General features: G+C 36.9%; 2 protein-coding genes across 2 annotated transcripts; both read right to left on the bottom strand.

Annotated features, from left to right (window-relative positions):
* Positions 1–918: 918 nt before the first annotated feature.
* On the bottom strand, positions 919–5,677 carry LOC116333171 (mucin-5AC-like). The gene is made up of 10 exons (XM_039609536.1): positions 4,180–5,677; positions 4,021–4,085; positions 3,708–3,901; positions 3,283–3,392; positions 3,126–3,187; positions 2,889–3,031; positions 2,603–2,793; positions 2,011–2,072; positions 1,780–1,925; positions 919–1,676 (listed from the first exon to the last, which is right to left on the bottom strand). The coding sequence occupies exons 1-10, from the start codon at positions 5,674–5,676 to the stop codon at positions 1,591–1,593; spliced, it is 2,556 nt and encodes an 851-aa protein (XP_039465470.1). The 5' UTR covers position 5,677; the 3' UTR covers positions 919–1,590.
* A 5,191-nt stretch (positions 5,678–10,868) lies between these two features.
* LOC116330578 (uncharacterized threonine-rich GPI-anchored glycoprotein PJ4664.02-like) lies at positions 10,869–16,029 on the bottom strand. Its single transcript, XM_031752944.2, has 12 exons — positions 15,982–16,029; positions 15,376–15,436; positions 15,010–15,288; positions 14,577–14,914; positions 14,192–14,253; positions 13,612–14,101; positions 13,070–13,131; positions 12,830–12,978; positions 12,393–12,730; positions 11,888–11,949; positions 11,600–11,748; positions 10,869–11,508 (listed from the first exon to the last, which is right to left on the bottom strand). The coding sequence occupies exons 2-12, from the start codon at positions 15,416–15,418 to the stop codon at positions 11,420–11,422; spliced, it is 2,061 nt and encodes a 686-aa protein (XP_031608804.2). The 5' UTR covers positions 15,419–15,436; positions 15,982–16,029; the 3' UTR covers positions 10,869–11,419.
* Positions 16,030–20,839: the final 4,810 nt, after the last annotated feature.

Below are 20,839 nucleotides of genomic sequence, written 5' to 3'. Positions count from 1 at the left end.
AATGTGCATGTTTTAATCCTATAAAGTACATTGGGATATCTCTGGGTCTGCTAATTACTGACTGACTTCCACACACAACATTAATCATATACAATGATTACACAATTATTATTACTAATTAGTTATCATTTAATTATGTCAATCACATACAACAAATAAACAGGCCATCTTCCCATGGTCTGAAGGGTGCTTTTATGGTGGTAATGCTCTGAGCCGGTTCAGAGCTGGCAAACCACAGTATAAGGAAAATAATGATGGGTAATCCAATTTTGGAAGTCACCAACTGCTTTACTTACACTAACATAATTCTTGACTTGGACTATCCCACCTCAAGCTGTCCTTAGATTCTCCTAACAAATTCCCTCCGTGCCTTATAATAATATTGGCTTTTAATACCTTAATTTCATTTACAGTCAATAGTTACATAACTATACACAAGAGATTTATATCCATACATTCATTTCATTTCTGTTTCTCATGTATGCATGTTTGTCTATATATGTTTGTAAGCTTGTATAGTTTTGCGTCTTTGTATGTACAGGTACATAATTTTGTATATATGTGTGTGTGTTTTCTGTTTTCCTTCCTTGTTGCATGTCCTTGTCCCGTGCTGTTGTTGCTTCAGTAAAAAAATAAAAATTTTAAGAAGGATGCAAAATGATGTGCAATTTCAGTGTGTGAGACCTGGAGATATTGTGTGATGTTAAAAAAAAGAAGCAGCGAGATCAGGGTTTTTTTTAATGCTATTTTCATCAGTTGAAAATAGCATTGAAATGGGGTACGCTGTGGACAGATAGGCAGATAATCCTGCCTTTAGACCTAAGGCAAATTCAGAATCACTAATTAAACTAGCATTCGTGTTTGAGGAAGCTGCAGTACCATCACATCACACAAACATGAATGATGGTACACAGATGGCAGGGTTTGTTCAATGTCTTTAATTGAAGCTTCTTTAGTTTATCATGAAAGACTTCAGAAGAACCTGCTTCAGAAAGAAAAAGGTGATATTAATATTATATTATTTTTATAGGGAGAGTTCATTTCAAATGTGTGCATCAGGATCACTTAGACTTTGATTTTTACCATAATTATCCAATACAATACAATCAGAATACATACAATAATACAATACAATACATACAAGAAATATATTTAAATATTGACTGGTAAAAGTGACTGGTAACTATACAGGACATTTTCACACATCTTATAGTTAATAATGCCTTATCGTTTAGAATGCCAAGGGAGGTGATGCTATCCTGATTATCACTTTCATTTTTTTCACTGTCAGAGTCACAAGCAAAGGAGATGCAAAGGAGATAAAAACTTGATCTCACTGATATTAATAACTTACATCATGACTTTATCACAGCACTTCATAAACTGACAATCAATGACACCTTTGCTTGAAATTATGTTACACTTTATATTTGTAGATAACATAAAGGTTAATTTCTAATTCTAAATCATGGTATGATTGCTCTTCATCAGAAGCTCCTCGTGGATTTTCAGTTGGAACAAAGTCCTTCTTCATACCCAGTCAAAGGAGACATTTCCTCAAGTTATTTCACAAGAGCATCAGCGCAGATGTTATTGCTGGCCTGACAGCAGCCATGACAGCAGCACCATACAGGACGCAGTGAGGAGACTGATCTTGTGGCTCACTCCATGTGACACTGTTGCAAATGTTGAGTAAAAGAAAAAAACAAGGCAATCCTTTCAGAAACTGTTCTGCGATATAGTAATATGTTTGACATGATTGTGTTAAATATATCTTACATATGCCGTCCACAAGAATAGAACTGATATCAATGTCGAAGGGTGTTATCTTGGCTGCATCAATCAAAACTTGTGCAATCTCTTTTGCATTAGGGACCAGTGACAATGCAAATCCAATGTCCATGTTATTGATAATGGATCCATTACTGCAAAAGGAAAACCCCCAAACTTTGTTTTGTTTGCTTTATTTACTTGAAAAATTTGTAAAATTCTATACCATAAACAATTTACCTGAATCCAGTCACACTGATGAAGCGGAATGAAGGAAATCTTGCCAAGTAGAAAGGTTTAAGCTGTAGAAATATGAATAAACAAACTGTAAGTATGTATGCTTTGCTTTTTGGGGTTGTGCTTCTTTACTACCATGTAATTTGTGATATATTATTTGCATTATGTAATATCATAGTGCAATTGATAGTTGTTGCTAGCCATTTTTTGAATGGCTAGCATATAATTTTATGTTATATCTTTTTTCTTTAAACACTTACAAAAGCATAGCAATGAGTTGGAAAAAACATAGAGACATGAGGAGTAATTACTTTGGAGTTTTATTTCAGTTTAGCTTATGATGGAAATGTTTTTGGTATATAGTTTATTGCATATATGATTTTTCTTTATCTCAATCTGTATAATCTTATGAAAAAATGGAAAAATTGTTGACTTTAGGAGGGGATTCATAAATGCATGGATAGAAAAAGATGGCCATACATTTTTTTTATGGTACACTACCAAAATGCTGTTATATGACAATATAAGTATATACTCTGGAATTATTCACAATACATACACTTAAGTATTATTCAAATGCAAGAAGAAAACTTACTGTTGTCTTTATCAGTGTGGATCGTTGTTTAAACGCTGTCGATGATGAAGTCAGCAAGTCAGTTGTAAATATCCCATTAACAGATCTGAATTGCACCACCAGTATTCTTACAGGCTCAGCAGTTGTAGTTGCTGCAGTTGTAGTGGTTGTAGGAGTCATCATTGGTGTTGTAGTGTTCACAGTTGAAGCCGCTGTAAATGCCAAAAAAATGAGACAAAATGTTGCTTTAACAAACAGTTCTGAGATATTATGAATTTAAGATATCCTAATGTTAAATAATGCTTACCTGAGTCACTGACAACAACATTGGTAATGTTAAAGGCTGTTATGTTTGGAGCTGCATTGATCAAAACATATTCAATGTCAGTGTTATTAGGCACTGACGTAAATAAAAAACGAATGTCAATGTCAGTGATGATGGATCCACTTCTGCAAAATGAATAAACCAAATATTGTTTTACTTGCATGAATTCATTATGTATTATATATTATATGATATATCATCAAACAAAAAATAAATTACCGGAATTGAGTCACTTCCATTGAGTAGTATGAAGAAAATGTTTTATTGTAAATAGGTTCAAGCTGCAGAAACACACACAATCAAAGATCTGTGAGTCTGTATGCTTAAGTGAATGCATGCATTTAACCACTGTTTGACTTCAAGAGAACAAACTTACTGTTGTCACTATCAGTGATGATCTATTTTTAAATGCTGGAGATGATCGGTCCAGCAAGTCAGGTGTAAATGTCTCTCCAACAGATGTGAACTGCAACACCTTTGTTATAACTGGCTCAGCAGTGGTAGTTGTTACAGGTGTAGAAAACAAAGAGGAAGAAAAAAAGCCATTAAAAACAAAGTCATTTTTCATAAACACACAATGCTGTTTTTATACATGGTGGATCTAATTTAAAGGAGTCTCTCTACTGTTTAGCACATTAGATAATTATGTTGGTGTTATCTGAGAGAATAATTAAATAAATAACTAGAAAGATGTTCATGCAACAAACAATAATAAATTCTATATGATATTAAATATGAATAGGTATATTGCATAACAATAAACCACTTCAGGAGTGGCATATGTGACTTCTGTTTACTCACTGTTTACTTGGGTTGCTACAACAGATGTGTTATCAATACTGAGGTTGAAAGTGTTGTTGGGGTTAGACACCGCTTGAACTAAAGTTTTTTGAACATCTGCAGCCTGTGGGATTTCTGCAGGTGTTATTGTGTTGTTAAAAACAACCTGCACTTCTGCTTCAGTAGTAGATGCTCGTGTTCTGCTCCCAGCTTGTCTAAAGAAAAAATAGAAAAACTCAGTTCTTAATTAAATATGTTAAATTAACATTAATTATTTGTAATTACTGATAATAAGATTAGCGTTGCTATAAATGAACAAAAGTAAAAATCTTACCTGAATGCTATGACAATTACACGGCTGAAAAGTAAACCATATCTAGCTCTATAGATGATTTCATACTGTGCGGAGCAAAGTAGAAATTAATTAATTCATTCAAATGTAGATGTAATCAGCTGGAATTTTAACAATATTCCATCTTAGTATTTTACTCACCACTACTACCACTTGCTCCTCAAGTGCCTTAAATTGTGGGCTGTTTTTATCTTCCAGTTGAGGCACAAAGGGTTGAACCAAAACTGCTGCAACAACAACAATTGGTGCGCGAACTACTGCCACTGCTGTTGTTGTTGTTGCTGTTGTTGTTGTTGTTGATGATGATGTTGTTGTTGCTGCTGCCGTTGTTGTTGAACCAGTTGCTGTTGTTGCCGCAGTTGAACCGGGCGTTGTTGTTGAAGCTGTTGTAGATGCAGTCGTTGTATTTGTTACAGGTGTGGTGCTTGTAAGATTTGTTGTGGTTGCGTTTGTAGGGGTAGTGATCATTGGTGTTGTAGCGTTCACAGTTGTTGTTGAAGCTGTTGTAGACGCAGTAGTTGTATTTGTTACAGGTGTGGTGCTTGTAAGATTTGTTGTGGTTGCATTTGTAGGGGTAGTGATCATTGGTGTTGTAGCGTTCACAGGTGTAGTTGAAGCTGTTGTAGACGCAGTAGTTGTATTTGTTACAGGTGTGGTGCTTGTAAGGTTTGCTGTGGTTGCATTTGTAGGGGTAGTGATCATTGGTGTTGTAGCGTTCACAGGTGTAGTTGAAGCTGTTGTAGACGCAGTAGTTTTATTTGTTACAGGTGTGGTGCTTGTAAGATTTGTTGTGGTTGCATTTGTAGGGGTAGTGATCATTGGTGTTGTAGCGTTCACAGGTGTAGTTGAAGCTGTTGTAGACGCAGTAGTTGTATTTCTTACAGGTGTGGTGTTTGTAAGATTTGTTGTGGTTGCATTTGTAGGGGTAGTGATCATTGGTGTTGTAGTGTTCACAGGTGTAGTTGAAGCTGTTGTAGACGCAGTAGTTGTATTTCTTACAGGTGTGGTGTTTGTAAGATTTGTTGTGGTTGCATTTGTAGGGGTAGTGATCATTGGTGTTGTAGCGTTCACAGGTGTAGTTGAAGCTGTTGTAGACGCAGTAGTTTTATTTGTTACAGGTGTGGTGCTTGTAAGATTTGTTGTGGTTGCATTTGTAGGGGTAGTGATCATTGGTGTTGTAGCGTTCACAGGTGTAGTTGAAGCTGTTGTAGACGCAGTAGTTGTATTTGTTACAGGTGCGGTGCTTGTAAGGTTTGTTGTGGTTGCATTTGTAGGGGTAGTGATCATTGGTGTTGTAGCGTTCACAGGTGTAGTTGAAGCTGTTGTAGACGCAGTAGTTTTATTTGTTACAGGTGTGGTGTTTGTAAGATTTGTTGTGGTTGCATTTGTAGGGGTAGTGATCATTGGTGTTGTAGCGTTCACAGGTGTAGTTGAAGCTGTTGTAGACGCAGTAGTTGTATTTGTTACAGGTGTGGTGCTTGTAAGGTTTGTTGTGGTTCCGTTTGTAGGGGTAGTGCTCATTGGTGTTGTAGTGTTCACAGTTGTTGTTGAAGCTGTTGTAGACACAGTAGTTGTATTTGTTACAGGTGTGGCGCTTGTAAGATTTGCTGTGGTTGCATTTGTAGGAGTAGTGATCATTGGTGTTGTAGGTGATAGATGTAAATGATCAGAAAATCACAGGAATCTCACAGGGATGATTGTTGCTGTGTTTGTATATGCCACCATCTTACCCATTAAAATCAAGAACGTAGATATAAGCCATTCAACAATCATTCTGCTTTCCATTTAACCTGTAAAATTAAACAATACATTTATTCACCATGTGAAAACATATTTTTAATCTATAACTCACATAATGCATTTATTTCTCCACTGTTGTCACAAAAAATAAATAAATACTAATAAACTGGCTGCTCGTTTATTCACATGAGATCACAACAGTCCATTGCTCAGCTTGTGTGATTTGGTAGATTGTTTTATACTAAATCCCTCATATACACCAAAGGTATTTTGTCTCATCCCAGCTCCAAACCAGGGCTTAAAAAATCAGTCAAATCAAAAAGTAATATCCACTGTAGTTAACCCTCATAAAAGATGTAACCACTAATACTGTGAAATTATAACATTTTGTGCTATTTGTGGTTTTTGTCTGTTTTAACTTTGACAAAATGTAAACTTTACTTTTGTTAAACATCAGTTTTCACTGATGTGGCGTTCAAACAAACACAAACTAATAAGATTTGTAAACATGTACATTACCTGTTTGCTTATGACATTTAAGTTATTCCATCTCAAATCAGCTACTTTTTGGAACATTTGCTGCGCAACCATCTCCAAATCGCATAGATTGACTGGCATTAATTTGACGGTATAAAGTTTAAACATATATAATGACAGCTGATAAATTTTAGCTTCATTTATCAAATAGTGACTAGATATATTTTTTGGAAAAATGATAGTTTGTTCCTTTTCAAGGCATTTTTCCAAGATATTGAAATCTGCGGCAATGTTTATTACCTTTGTGTGTTTATATACATGAGTATGTCAAAAGGTTTTAAAAATTAAAAAATGAGATTTTCACTAGTCTTTTATCAAAATAAATCAAATTATGTAACTTGGCACAGAACTTCTGTAACTTGCATATTGGTCATGCGAAATATGAAGAAAAAAGAAGTCGAGTACTTATGCAAAGAGTCATATTTGAGTACACACTAACAAAAAATTTCAACTTGCAAAGGACAATAGTGACTATTTATGAATGATATATACTTGAATTTTACGGTACTGAAAATTAAAGCACATAAAATCCTTTTAACATGAAATACTCAATCACAAAAATGAAGAACATGTCATTTTCATTAAACTTTCATGCTGGATTGCACAAGTATGACAAGTTGTATCATAGAAACAACAATGTCAGTAGATAATCTCATGCAAAAACAGAAAAATATGGGAGTTTCTAGATTGTAATCTAACTTTAAATCAATAATTTTCTTAAATATGTGCTTATTTTTCATTTCTAAGACATTCACCTATGTCGGTAGAAATAATAAGAAATTGACTTACCCAAAATGAGAATAGAAGTTGAAAAGTTACTGATTCTCATCTGATGTTTATCTGTGATATGTCTAAATTGCAACCCTTTTACCTTATGCAACTGTCCACATACATATACACCGAACCGAAAAGCTGAAAGACCTTAATGGAGAACAAATATTCTACCTGTCAATATATATTTGCGTTGTCCCTTATCATACACCCTTCTTTTGTTCCATGAGTCAGTGGTGAACTTTGTATTACAAAAGAACTTCCTTGGAAGTCATAATAAATATAAATATTTCTAACCTCGAGCTGTTATTCAAAGTAGTTATAAGCCATGCAAATTGATTTAAATACTGAATCCATTTTAGGTCAACAGGTAGTGAAGCTTGCTAAAAATTCAATTTCAGTGTTGGATTAAGTTTCAAGGAAGTTTGTTTCAATGAGCACTATTTCTTTTTCTATATCATTTGTTTGTTTCTTGCTTGGGTTTTCTTTAGTGAGTTGAATTTATGTGCACAGAAATTTTCTTTCTGTAATTTTTTTTTATCACCGTCTTTGCTGTTTAGGCCTGAAAATGTCTAGGGTAGCTTTGGAAAAAGACCATGATTTTATTTAAAAGATCCTTTCATAACCTTCTGAATGGAAAATGAGACCAGTGAGTACCAATTACATTCTGATGTGACTATTTAACATGTTACCCTGAAATTTCACACTGATGTTGTCCTCACAAGTCACCTATGAGATGTGCGCTCACGAGGACCATGTCTTGCCCGATGAATGATCATCCCTGTCTTCTTTAACCACAATTTTCAAAAAGATTAAAAATCTTTAGTCATCACACCAGAAAACAGTTTTCCAGTTAGCCTCTTTAACTAAGGCCCAGAAAAGGCAAAAGCAGTTCTGGATCTTGTTTTTTCTTTGAAGGGTAGCATGTAAATGAAGGCAACTACATTTTAAAATACTGTGCAATTTAAATCATCTTTTGTTCATCAAATAACAAAAGGACTGTTATATGTTAGAGTAACAACTAACTGCTTCACCAGCATCACAATTTCAATCACAAACCCAGTGAAAGAAGAATCAGACAAATATGCTCTCTCTTTCTAGTCACTGTCAATAGTCTCAATGCAGCATTTTGGATCAACTGAAGGTTTTTCAGGGAATCTTTAGGACAGCCTGACAATAATGAATTCATGGGTGTGTACATGTACTGTAAGAAGAGACACAGATGAAGTGATACATCTATTATGCCTGGTGCCTACAGTGCAAAACTTTGTAGGCAGTAGGTTGCTTAACCTGGCTCAGCAGGGTTACGTGCCCAAAAATGAGGCCGACTATATGAATGTATGGAATGACCAAGTTTTTCCATGAGTGGATTTTCAAAGAAAATGAGTTTTCTTCAAAGGGTATCTGGGCTCTCCATTAGAGATAGGGTGGGGAGCTCAATCTTTCGAGAGGAGTTGAGTGGCTGCTCTTCCGCATCAAAACAAGCCAGTTAAGGTGGTTCAGGCCACTAAATAAGATGCCTCCTAGGTGAGGTATTCTGGGTATATACTTCCGGGAGGTGACTCAGGGGCAAATCCAGAAGAGATTATATCTCTCAGCTGGCTTGGGAACATCTCTGTGTAGCACCAGATAAGCTGAAAGAGGTGACCAGGGTGAGGAAGTGACACACACACACGCACAGGTGTATACTTTGCTCACACACACATGCCTGCTTAAAACTGTCACGTGGTTAACTGAATTATGTGTAACCTCTGTTGTCAATAAAATAGTGAGGCGGACGCAGAGGAGTTGGAGTTGCTTGGACAGGCGAGTAGCAGCACTGCTCTCCAACGCTCCCTTTGCAAGTAAAACTATTGTGGTGTCTGTGTGGTTGCTTTCAGTAACAGTTTCTGTTTACCAGCAGGGTTGACTTAAACCCAACAACATCCACTTGTGACCGCCCTTCAATCCACAAAATACCAGACCCCAAAGGCTCACAGGAGGAACTGTTAAAGAACTGTTTATTTATTATTCTCTGTTTGGTTCTTAGTTTATTTATTGGTTTCATTTTCATGTATGTTCATTAGTATTTTGAGTATTAGTTACTATTTTGAGGGGGGTTCTTTTTATATGAAAGTATAGTTGTTCCTTAAGGTTATCATGGTGCTGGGTCTGTGACCCAGTGTTTGTGTTTCAGGTTTAAGTAATATTCTTTGATTCATTGTTATTCATGGTTCTGGCTCTCTTGGTTGTTTTTCTTATTATACTTTAATAGTTTCTAGTCCCTAGGTTTCTGTTCTGTTATGTTATGTTATGCTATGCCTACACTGTATTCCACATTTTATGTGCAGTTTCTCTTGTCTCTATGTTCATACATCTCCTGTGTGCAGACCATCCCCCGTCTCCCTCATCAGTCATGTCTCCTTGTCTCAGTATCAAGTCCGTGTCTCTGTGCCTGTCTCATGTTTCCTGTTTTACTTTGACAGTCTTGCGTCCTATGTTAGTGTATTTAGTTTTGCTTCCTCCCCGTGTTGTTATGCTTGATCTTGTTAGGATGCCTGGGTCGTTGACCCAGGGCTGTTGAGTTTATTATATTATTTATCTTTTCTAGTCTTTGGTTTCTTAGAGTTCCGTCTTATGGTTTATGTCTCTGTGTTCTATAGTTGCTCTGTCTCCCCTGTCGGCTGTATCCCCTTGTTAAGTTCGCGTCTCTGTGTTATGTTTCCTGTTTTACTTTGAAAGTCCGTGTTTCATATTAGTGTATCTGGTTTTGCTTTCCTTGTCTCGTTAGTCCTGATTTGCCCCAGCTGTGTTTCCCTCCTGTTGCCCATTCCCTGATTGCTCCCTCTATGTATTTAAGCCCTGTGTTTCAGTTTGTCATTGTCGCGATCTACCGTTTACTATGCTGTGTGTTTCTGTCTGCTTGCCTGAGTTTATTTTTGCACTTTGGAAGTTTGTTACTTTGAGTTCAGCATTAAAGCTGTTTTTTGAGTTCACGTCTGTCTCCAGAGTCTGCACTTTGGGTCCTTTTCCTGCCTGCACACAGCCGTCACATAATAGATCTCTCCCAGCTGTGCTTCCCATCTGTTTCTACTTCCTTTGTTTCCTCTGTGTATTTAAGCCCTGGGTTGTCCTCTGGCCATTGTCACATCATCTCACATTGCTATACATTCTCCTGTGTTCCTTTTATCCCTGGCTTCTCCTAGTTTTTTCCCAAGTTCTTAGCTTCGAGTTTCCAGTTTAGGTTTTCTTTTCGTGAGTTTAGGTTTTGTCTCTTTTTCTCACAGCAAATAAAGCTGACTTTTTGAGTTATTCCTGTGCACACTGTGTCCTGCATTTGGGTCCTGCCTGCCACAGCACCTTACATGACACAGCATTTGTTCAAGTCTATTCTCTGGTATTAAGTTTGTACCTCTGCAGTTCACTTGATATCATGAGTGGTCTTCTTGCTCCATCCAAAAAAGTGTTTTTGAGCTTGTGTATAGTTGCCCTTAATTAAGCGATTCAAGGCAATTAATAAAAGGCCCTGAAGTCAATAATCAATAGTAATCTATATAGCAACATTACATGTCTCAATACCTTTGGGTGTATGTTTTATCTTTATCATCCTGAACAACACTGACAGTACTGAGGAGAGCTGATGGTTAAAAAAAGAAAAGTTTAAATAAAGAGAGCAGAGCTCAATTCTCTGTATAGATCTTCAATTCGTTTAATGCAAGCAGTTTCAGTATATCATGACAGACTTTCTTTGGACCTTCTTTAAAAGGAAAAAGGCATTGATGTAGTCTATACATTCGGGGGTATTCTAACTGCGTAACCTACTTGTATTTTTTTATTACTATGCTGTATTGTAATGATACAAAATAAATGCAAATTCACACACACTATAAATAGATTTAAACATATGAAACATAATTGGGTAATCATACAGGACGTTATTCACATAGCTTATGTTTCAGGTTTATCCCACAGTCAGTCAAACTGTCCATTTGATGGAGGAGCTGTGCAGTGAGGAGTGCAGAGATTACAGATCACAAATTCTTATCTCAGTTTCATATGGTATTACTCATTAATGACACACATTACACTCATTAACCTTTCAGTGGATCCAGTTATTTCCATCATAGATGGGATTCCAGCTCCTACTTACTATGCAATGATGAAGTAGATGCGCTTTTACAAATATGCTTCATTATTGTTGTGTGTATTACCCAATTTAATATCTAATTCTTGTGAAGCCATCCTTTGCACTTTACCAGGTCCTCTTGGATTTTCAGTGTGAACAACGTCCTTTTTTCATAGCCAATCACAGCAGACATTTCCAAAAGGAATTCCACAAGAGCATCAGGACATGTTATTGGTGGCCTGACATGAGCCATGACAGCAGCACCATACAGGATGCTGTGAGGAGACTGCTCTTGTGGATCACTCCACTATTCACCACTGTAAATGGGAAGGGGGGGGAAAGTCTTTAACAAATGGTTCTAAGATATTGCAATTCCTTTTTAATATGATCGCATGAAACATTGCTTACTTGTGCCATTGACAACAACACTGGCAGTGTCAATGTTGAAGACTGTTATGTTTGAGGCTGCATTGATCAAAACATTTCCAATGTCAGTTATGTTAGGGACTGCTGAAGATGCAAATCCAATGTTAATTTCATTGATAATTGATCCACTTCTGTAAAATGAATAAACAAAAATATTGTGTTATTTTCATCATTGTCTTATTATTATTATTCTTCTTATTATTATTATTATTATTATTATTATTATTATTGTATTTGTAAATTTCCATCTATATATAAAACAGAAATTACCTGAATGAAATCACTCTCAGTGAGCGGAATGATTTAAATGCCATGCTATAAAATGGTGAAAGCTGCAGAAACACAAAATATTCTCTGAATATCTAAATATTCTCACATATTGAATCCATTTCCCTTTTCATTTTACTTTTTAAATCATTTGGAAAAAAAATAGCAAAACAGCACTCAAATGCTGATAAAAGCAGACCATTTAACAGGACTTGTCAGAAGCACTCACATTTTTTAAAATACAAAATTAAATGTGTTTGCACATTTGTTTTTAATGTGAAGATCATGCAAATTATTCTAATTTTCACTATCAAATCAGGTTCCAAACTATGATGGGAAATTTACTACACTTTTATTTTAAAAGAAAATTCTAAATATTTGTAAAGAAGATCAAAAATACAAAGAAATCTGTCATTATGCACATATACTGCAATAATATACTGGCTTGTATTTTCTTTTTTTGATAATATGCATATGGTTGGCTATGACATTTAAGAAAGATACTTACTGTTGTGTCTATGAGCCTGCTTCGATTTATAAATGCTGTAGATGTAGAATTAGCCAAGTCTTGTGTGAATGTTTCATTTGAGGTGAATGTCAGTAATACTCGTGTTACTGGCTCAGCTGTTGTAGTTGTTACAGGTGTGCTGGTTGTAGGAGTCATTGTGGTTGTGTTTGTAGGGGTAGTTATCATTGGTGTTGTAGTGTTTACAGGTGTAGTTGAAGCTGTTGTAGGCACCATAGATGTATTTGCTATAGGTGTGGTGTTTGTAACATTTGCTGTGGTTGCGTTTGTAACTGTAGTCATCATTGGTGTTGTAGTGCTCACAGTTGTAGTTGAAGCTACTGTTAAATGCCAAGAAAATAAAACAAGCCGTTGCTTTAACAAACAGTTTTAAGATATTGTGAGGTTAAAGTATAATAACATTAAATAATATCGCTTACCTATTTCACGGACAACAACAGAGTCTGTGGTAACATTGAAGGCTGTTATATTTGAGGCTGCATTGATCAAAACATTTGCAATCTCAGTTAAATTAGGCACAGCTGAAGATGCAAACCCAATACTCATGTCATTGATAATTGATCCACGTCTGCAAAAAGAATAACAAAAATATCGTTTTATTTTCATTAATGTATGACGCATATTTGTAAAATTCCATCTGTATATAAAAATGGAATTACCTGAATGAAATCACTCTCAGTGACCGGAACGTTTTAAATGCTGCGTTGTAAAAATGTGTAAGCTGCAGAAACACAAAATAATCTCTGAATATATTTGCTATATTTTTAGGGTTTGTGCTTCTTTATTTTCCAAAGTAAACATTGCATTTATGATGCAAAAGTCATTTGCCAGTTTTGTTTACTAATCATACAATTCCAATTTCTTTGCTCACATACAGTATTCAATCTGTTTCTTTTCTAACTAAATATTTTCTTCTTTTGAAAAAACTCAACAACAGCACACAAATGCTACTAAAAGCATACCATTTTGCAGGACTTCTCAAAAGAATTCAAATTTAAAACATGATCCAGTAATACAAAATGATATGTGCTTGCACATTTGTTTATACTGCTGTGATCATGTGAATAATTCCAATTGTCTCTTGCTCACTCTATGCAATCATATACATGTAATGCCATACTAAAATGACTTATATTTTTTTAAAGTTATGTGCGTATGTGCATGCATATGTTTGGGTATGAAACTTCAAAAGGATACTTACTGTTGTCTCTATGAGCCTGCTTCGATTTATAAATGCTGTAGATGTAGAATTCTCCAAGTCTTGTGTGAATGTTTCATTTGAGGTGAATGTCAGCAATAGTCCTGTTATTGGCTCAGCTGTTGTAGTTGTTACAGGTGTGCTGGTTATAGGAGTCATTGTGGTTGTGTTTGTAGGGGTAGTTATCATTGGTGTTGTAGTGTTTACAGGTGTAGTTGAAGCTGTTGTAGGCACCATAGATGTATTTGCTATAGGTGTGGTGGTGTTTGTAACATTTGCTGTGGTTGTGTTTGTAACTGTAGTCATCATTGGTGTTGTAGTGCTCACAGTTGTAGTTGAAGCTACTATTTCACGGACAACAACAGAGGTTGTGGTAATGTTGAAGGCTGTTATGTTTGAGGCTGCATTGATCAAAACATTTGCAATCTCAGTTACATTAGGCACTGATGTAGATGCAAACCGTATTTCAATGTCACTGATAATGGATCCATTTCTGTAAAATGAATAAACAAAAATATTGTAACTTTTTTTGTTAATGTATGACACATATTTGTAAAATTCCATCTGTATATAAAAAAGTTACCTGAATGCAACCACTCTCAATGACTGGAATGAATCAAATGTTGCATTGTAAAAAGGTGTAAGCTGCAGAAACACACAAAACAATCTTTGAATATATGTGCTATATTTGTAGGGTTGTGCTTCTTTATTTTCATAAACAAATATTCTATTCATGATGCAATATGTATTTATGCAATAATACATCATTTTATTTACTGTTCGTACAATTTCCATTTCTTTGGTCACATATTGAACCCGTTTCCTTTCTAATTTTATTTTGTTAATTATTATTAAACTCAACAATACGAATTATGCAGTCAGATTCTAACTATGATGGGAAATTTACTACACTCATGTTTAATTTGGATGCATATGGTTGGCTATGACATTTTAAGAAAGATACTTACTGTTGTCTCTATGAGCCTGCTTCGATTTATAAATGCTGTAGATGTAGAATTAGCCAAGTCTTGTGTGAATGTTTCATTTGAGGTGAATGTCAGTAATACTCGTGTTACTGGCTCAGCTGTTGTAGTTGTTACAGGTGTGCTGGTTGTAGGAGTCGTTGTGGTTGTGTTTGTATTTGCAGTCATCATTGCTGTTGTAGTGTTTACAGGTGTAGTTGAAGCTGTTGTAGGCACCGTAGATGTATTTGTTACAGGTGTGGTGTTTGTAACATTTGCTGTGATTGCATTTGTAACTGTAGTCATCATTGGTGTTGTAGTGCTCACAGTTGTGTTTGAAGCCACTGTAAATGCCAGGAAAAGAAAACAAACCGTTGCTTTAACAAACAGTTTTAAGATATTGTGACTTTAAAGTATAATAACATTAAATATTGCTTACTGATTACAGGTGTGGTGGTTGTAGGAGTCACTGAAGTTATATTTGTAAGTGCAGTCATCATCGATGTTGTAGTGCTCACAGTTGTTGAACCAACAGTTGTTGTTGAAACTCCAGTTGTTGTTGATGCCTCAGTCATCGCTGATCCTTCAATTGTAGTTTCCCCAGTTATGGTTGAACCTCCAGTCGTGGTTGACACACCAATAGTAGTCGAACTTCCAAATGTTGTTGAAACTCCAGTTGTTGTGGCAGTAACTGGTGTACTCAAAAGCTTTATTACCACTGTATGCAAAAATGAGAATATTAAATGCTTTTTATAAAGCTCTCTTTTGGATTTGTATTCTTTTTTTTCATAAAGGATTAACTTACCTATAAATGTCAATAAAACTTTAAAGATTTGTTTGTGGCCCATTATGGCTGGTTCCTGAACCTGTAGTATTTGACAGTACAAGTATTTACACAGCAATAAACAACAACAAACATATTAATATACTTTCAAATCTGTAGGTATATTATATTAATTTTAAGCACATGTTAACCTTTTCCTTAGTTAGGATATTTGCAATTCGGTTTTCTTTTTGAAAATCAAAACTGATTTGTGCTGCTGTTTTTGACTATGTTGGTCAATGCTAAAATGAATGAATGAACATCACCAAAACCCTCAACTGCTATCATTAACCATAACACTACACTTATTTACCCTGATTATGAAATCTAATCCTGTTACGGATAATTGTTCACTTTTAAAATACTATTGAAGAATATTTAATTAAATCAATTTTTTAAGAATCCTGTGTGGTTCTGTTGTTCTGTAGCATGACTAGAACAAAAAAACTAAACAATTTTTTAAACTGCATTTCATTTAAAAAAATGAAAAAATCATGAGCAAAAATAGCTTAAATAAATAGCAATAATTTATTTTATAGTTACAATAAGAAATATATATATGGACTATATATAAAGCAATGCACTTACCCCAAGCAATGGTCTAATGTGTGAGGCGCTGCTTCAAGTGACTGCTCCCTGTTCTTGTGTGATGCCACTAATTTGTTCAGGTTTTATATATGTTCCTCTGAGCTTATGACACGTCAGTGAAATATGAAACAAAAGCATTTACTTCCTGAATAACTGATTCATTGCCATTTTCTTAGTTAAGACAATGAACAATCGAGAGTTCTGTGGTTCATTCCTTTCACATAACTTAACCAGATGCCATTAACTTAGCGGTTGAACACGCAGAGCTGTAATCCTTCAAAATCAGTCTGTTAGAGCAGATTCTGCTCTTTGATTGTGTGATTTTCTTTTCACACAGACGAGTGTGAACATCTATGTGTGATTTACTTGTTGTATAAAAAAGTTGTAATCCCTATACTATTAATGAATTTTTGTGTAAAAACCTTGAATCAAAACCGAAAATCCGCTCTTCAATCAATCACGCATTGAATTTTAAATTGGAATCCACTGTGGGAGCAAAGCTGCAAAAATTGTTACTCCTCCTCCACGTTCATGTGGTTCTGCTACGCCTGCTGTCTACTGACATTACCATCAAACCTGCTCTTTTCCTTTTCTTTGTTTCCTTTGGGTTTTTCCTTGTTTGTTCCTTGTTTACTGTGCATTAGTTTTTATTTTTGTGTCTTGTGGTATTTTATTATTTCAGTGGTGGGTGTGCCATTTACTGTAAAAAGATGATGCCACATGTGGCTAATTAATGCCACGTATGGCAATGTGGAGACTACTTGTCACATGTATGTGAATCATATGTTTGTGAATCAAACAAATGTAAACTGTGCACTCAAAACATCCCTGACATTTACCTGCATGCTATTTGGCACTGCACCTCAGTTAGACCATCTGAAGTCCAATTACAGATCGCCTTTCACACTTATTGAGCTGCTGGATCCCAGTGTACCTGCAACTCTATGTCTCGGTCAGCTTATCATCTGTGCGAGGTCCACCTACTTATTTTCTCTTTACAGCTCTAACTATTCCTAAGAATGTCATCTGTTATGGTCCATGTGAGTGACAGGGTTTTTCCACTGTGTGTCATGTTTCCTCCTCTGGGCAGAGCTGTCCTTGTTCTGTCTTGGGAGCCGCACCAACTCTCGAGAGAGAACGGGAGCTGACTAACGCAGCAGCATTTAAGTCCAGCTGTGACAACTACTGTTCACCAGAACGTCTGGTAACCAGCGTTAGTGTCGAACAATTCATGTTTTTGCTATCTTCGTGCTTAAACTCACCTTGCTTTTTCTTGTCTCTAGTTTTATCCACTGACATTCTCTCCCCCAGTCTACAGTTCCTTTCTACACTTACCTGCTGCCATCTCAGTCATAGATCTGGTACGGTCTGGACTTCCATTCTCACCTGCCTGCCTCCCTGTTTAACTCACGGATCATCTCAGATTGGATTAATTGCACACTCGTCTGGACCTTCTGTCAGGGGCTGGGTCTGTGGCCCATCGTTTATTTTTTATTGTGTATTTCATATGTTAATATTATGTTACATTCATGTGCTATTCTTAAGTTAAAGGTAGAGTTGAGTTATTTTGTATTGATAACATTAAGTTCTAGTATTATTATTAGTTTGTCTTGGTTGAGTTTTAGTCTGGTTTATGTTTTTTCTATGCTTCCTCATCTACGTTCCCCTTCTGTCTCTCTCTTCTGTCTCCCTCTGCCTCTTGTGTGAAGCTTGAATGTCCCAGTTCATGTCTCTCCATGTTTCCTGTTTTATTTTGAAAGTCTTGTTTCTATGTTCAAGGTGCTTAGTTTTACTTTTCCCTTTATCTTCATAATTATTTGTGTCAGCCGTGTCTCCCCAGGTGTTTCCACTTTCCTCATTTCCCTCCTGTATATTTTAGTTCTCCGTCTCTCTCTGTTCATTGTCAGTGCGTCTGTTTTCCTTCCCCCATGTCATGTCAGATTCCAGGTACCTCATGATTCTGTTCAGGTTACGTCATGTTTCATGTTAAAAGTTTTCTTGCGGGCACGTCACCACAACCCCCTCTGGCCTCTGCTCCGTGGCTGCTGGGTGACCTCTCGTTTGGGGCTCTCCTCAGCTCTTCCCAGGAGGCTGGCACGGTTGGCCCCCTGATGGTCCTCCTTGGGTCCTCGTATTCTGGGGCCTGGATCTCCTCCATACCTGCTTCATGCCCTGGGGGACGGGGCAATGGCTTTTGAATACAAGCGTGCCGATCCACACAGGTGTACACACGGGTGTTCACTGACACAAACTACACCTTTCTTGGTTGCTACCTCAAAGCACATTGTGCGCTGTCGATTTTGCGTACTGCACAATAACATGTAATATTTAGTATCTACTGTTATCTACTGTTAGCTAGTTTATTGCGATGGTGTTGTATTTATTATGTTGCTCTTTCTTGTTTGTTTTCTCTTCTGTTTTTTCTTATTTCCATACAGGTGATCCAGGTGTTTTGTTGGTTTTTCTTTTTCTTTCTTCCTCCCTTTCTAACCATCTCTTCTCCCCTCTATTTTTCTTTCTCTCCCTCTCTTTCCTTCATTCTTCCTCCCTGTCCTATCCCCCAGTCATGTCTGTCCCATCTGTAACAACCAAAAATCAAATCAAATAAATACATGCTACTACTGCATGTATTTATCTACTGCACATTCACCCAATGTATATATATATATATATATATATATATATATATATATATATATATATATATATATATATATTTATAATGTTATTCCTCTACACCCCAATGTTTTTGCACGTGTCGAGGAGCATGTCAGGATACATTTCACTGTGTGTTATACTTGTATAACTATGCATGTGACAAATAAAGAACCTTGAACCCTTGAACCTTGAACCAGACCAGCTGGCTGGGGTCTTCACTAAGATCTTCAACACTTCACTGTCCCAGTCCTGCATCCCGCCGTGCCTAAAGTCAGCCACAATTGTCCCACTGCCAAAGCGTACTAACATTAGCAGCCTCAACGACTACCGAGTTGCCCTAACACCTGTTATAATGAAGTGCTTCGAGAAACTGGTCCGACGTCACATCATGTCCTGCCTGCCACCCACACTCGACCCGCTCCAGTTCGCAAACAGAGCTAACAGATCAACTGAAGATGCCATTGTTACAACGCGCCACACCACCATCTCTCACCTGGAAGTGCAGGGCCGTTACGCCAGGCTGCTCTTTGTTGACTTTAGCTCTGCTTTCAATACAATGCTCCCGGAACGACTAATAGTTAAACTGCTGGAAATCGGACTTCCTTCTACCACCTGCCGCTGGATCAGAGACTTCCTCTCAGACCGTGTACAGAGAGTTAGAGTGGGGCCTCATCTTTCCTCAGCCCTCAGCCTTAACACCAGCTCTCCACAAGGCTGTGTACTGAGTCCCCTACTGTACACTCTGTACACACATGACTGTGTTAGTACCCACCCAGACAACACAGTCATCAAGTTTGCAGATGATACCACCGTGGTGGGGCTCATCTCTGGGGGAGATGAGACGGCGTACAGAGCTGAAGTTCAGAGGCTGTCAGATTGGTGTGTAAATAACAACCTGGACCTCAATACCACCAAGACAAAAGAACTGGTAGTTGACTTCATTAGGAGGAAGTCTGAGCTGCAGCCTGTCAGCATCAACGGGGAGTGTGTGGAAAGGGTGTCCAGTTTCAAGTTTCTGGGTGTGCACATAGACACAGACCTCCAATGGAGCTCTAACACCTCTGCGGTTTTAAAGAAGGCCCAACAGCGTCTCCATTTTATGAGAATCCTCAGAAAAATGGACCTGAAGAAGGAGCTGCTGACCGTCTTCTACCGCTGCTCCATTGAAAGTGTGCTGACATATTGCATCAGTGTATGGTTCTCCAGCTGCACCACAGCACACAGAAAGGCACTCCAGAGGGTCATCAATATGGCCCAAAAAATCATTGGACATCCTCTTCCCTCCCTGAAGGACCTGTACAGCACTCACTGTCTCAAGAGGGCACGCAGCATCCTACGGGACTGTACAGACCCAGGACACCAGGTGTTTAAGCTGCTGCCGTCTGGCAGGAGGTTCAGGCTGCTGAGGTCCCGGACAGACAGACTCAAGGACAGCTTTTATTACAGGGCAATAGCCCTAATCAATGCAAATAGCTGACCTGATTGGCTACCTCCCTGACTTTTTTTTTTGGGGAATAACAACAGTAAAACAATAACAATAATAATATTTATATTTATAACAAGGTGCAATAATAATTAATGTGCAATAATAACAGTGTGCAATACACATACACTTATTCTTCTTTTTTTATTACTAACTTAATATACTGTGTTGTGTTGTTTGTGTTGCGTTGTGATGTGTCGTATCGCGTCATGTTGTGTTATATGTAGTGCCGACGTAGGACAGTTTTCAGCTTTAATTGTACTATTGTACTATGTATGACTGTGCAATGACAATAAAGAGCGATCTTATCTTATGTCTGTACTTGGGTCCACTCCACAAACACACAGGCTGCTCAGCTGTGACACCTTCATGAACTGACCATCCTCTCTTATGTGCCTCTACTTTCGGACAAGTAGGCCGCAGAATACTCTCAAACAAAGGCGTAGATTTGGTTTTGGCATTGGTGGGGACGGTTGATTCAACCACCGAACCCTGCCCTGTTTCTTTTTTTTTCCTTTTTGTCTTTGCTTCTTGATAAAAAAGGAGAAATATACTTGCCTACATATGCTATTCTACATACTTTTAAACCATTTAAAATTACAATTCATAGTTTTATATGTGAATTATATAATGTTAAATTACTATAAAACAAATGACTAAGTATTTTAGACTTTAGTTTACTTCAGTCATATTCCATATAAATCAGGTATCATACAA

The sequence above is a fragment of the Oreochromis aureus genome, linkage group 3 (genome assembly GCF_013358895.1).
Source record: "Oreochromis aureus strain Israel breed Guangdong linkage group 3, ZZ_aureus, whole genome shotgun sequence".
Lineage (NCBI taxonomy): Eukaryota > Metazoa > Chordata > Actinopteri > Cichliformes > Cichlidae > Oreochromis > Oreochromis aureus.
This window is presented reverse-complemented; position numbering and strand designations above follow the sequence as displayed.

Excerpts from the sequence above, each read along its gene's own strand:
- LOC116333171 (XM_039609536.1), bottom strand. The coding sequence starts at position 5,676 with ATGATCACTACTCCTACAAATGCAACCACAGCAAATCTTACAAGCGCC. Across the intron at positions 2,073-2,602 it reads CCACACTGATAAAGACAACA|CTTAAACCTTTCTACTTGGC; the intron begins GTAAGTTTTCTT and ends ATATTTCTACAG. Across the intron at positions 1,926-2,010 it reads ATCAGTGTGACTGGATTCAG|TAATGGATCCATTATCAATA; the intron begins GTAAATTGTTTA and ends TTCCTTTTGCAG.
- LOC116330578 (XM_031752944.2), bottom strand. The coding sequence starts at position 15,418 with ATGGGCCACAAACAAATCTTTAAAGTTTTATTGACATTTATAG. Across the intron at positions 14,102-14,191 it reads TTGAGAGTGGTTGCATTCAG|AAATGGATCCATTATCAGTG; the intron begins GTAACTTTTTTA and ends TTCATTTTACAG. Across the intron at positions 11,509-11,599 it reads TGTTGTTGTCAATGGCACAA|TGGTGAATAGTGGAGTGATC; the intron begins GTAAGCAATGTT and ends TCCCATTTACAG.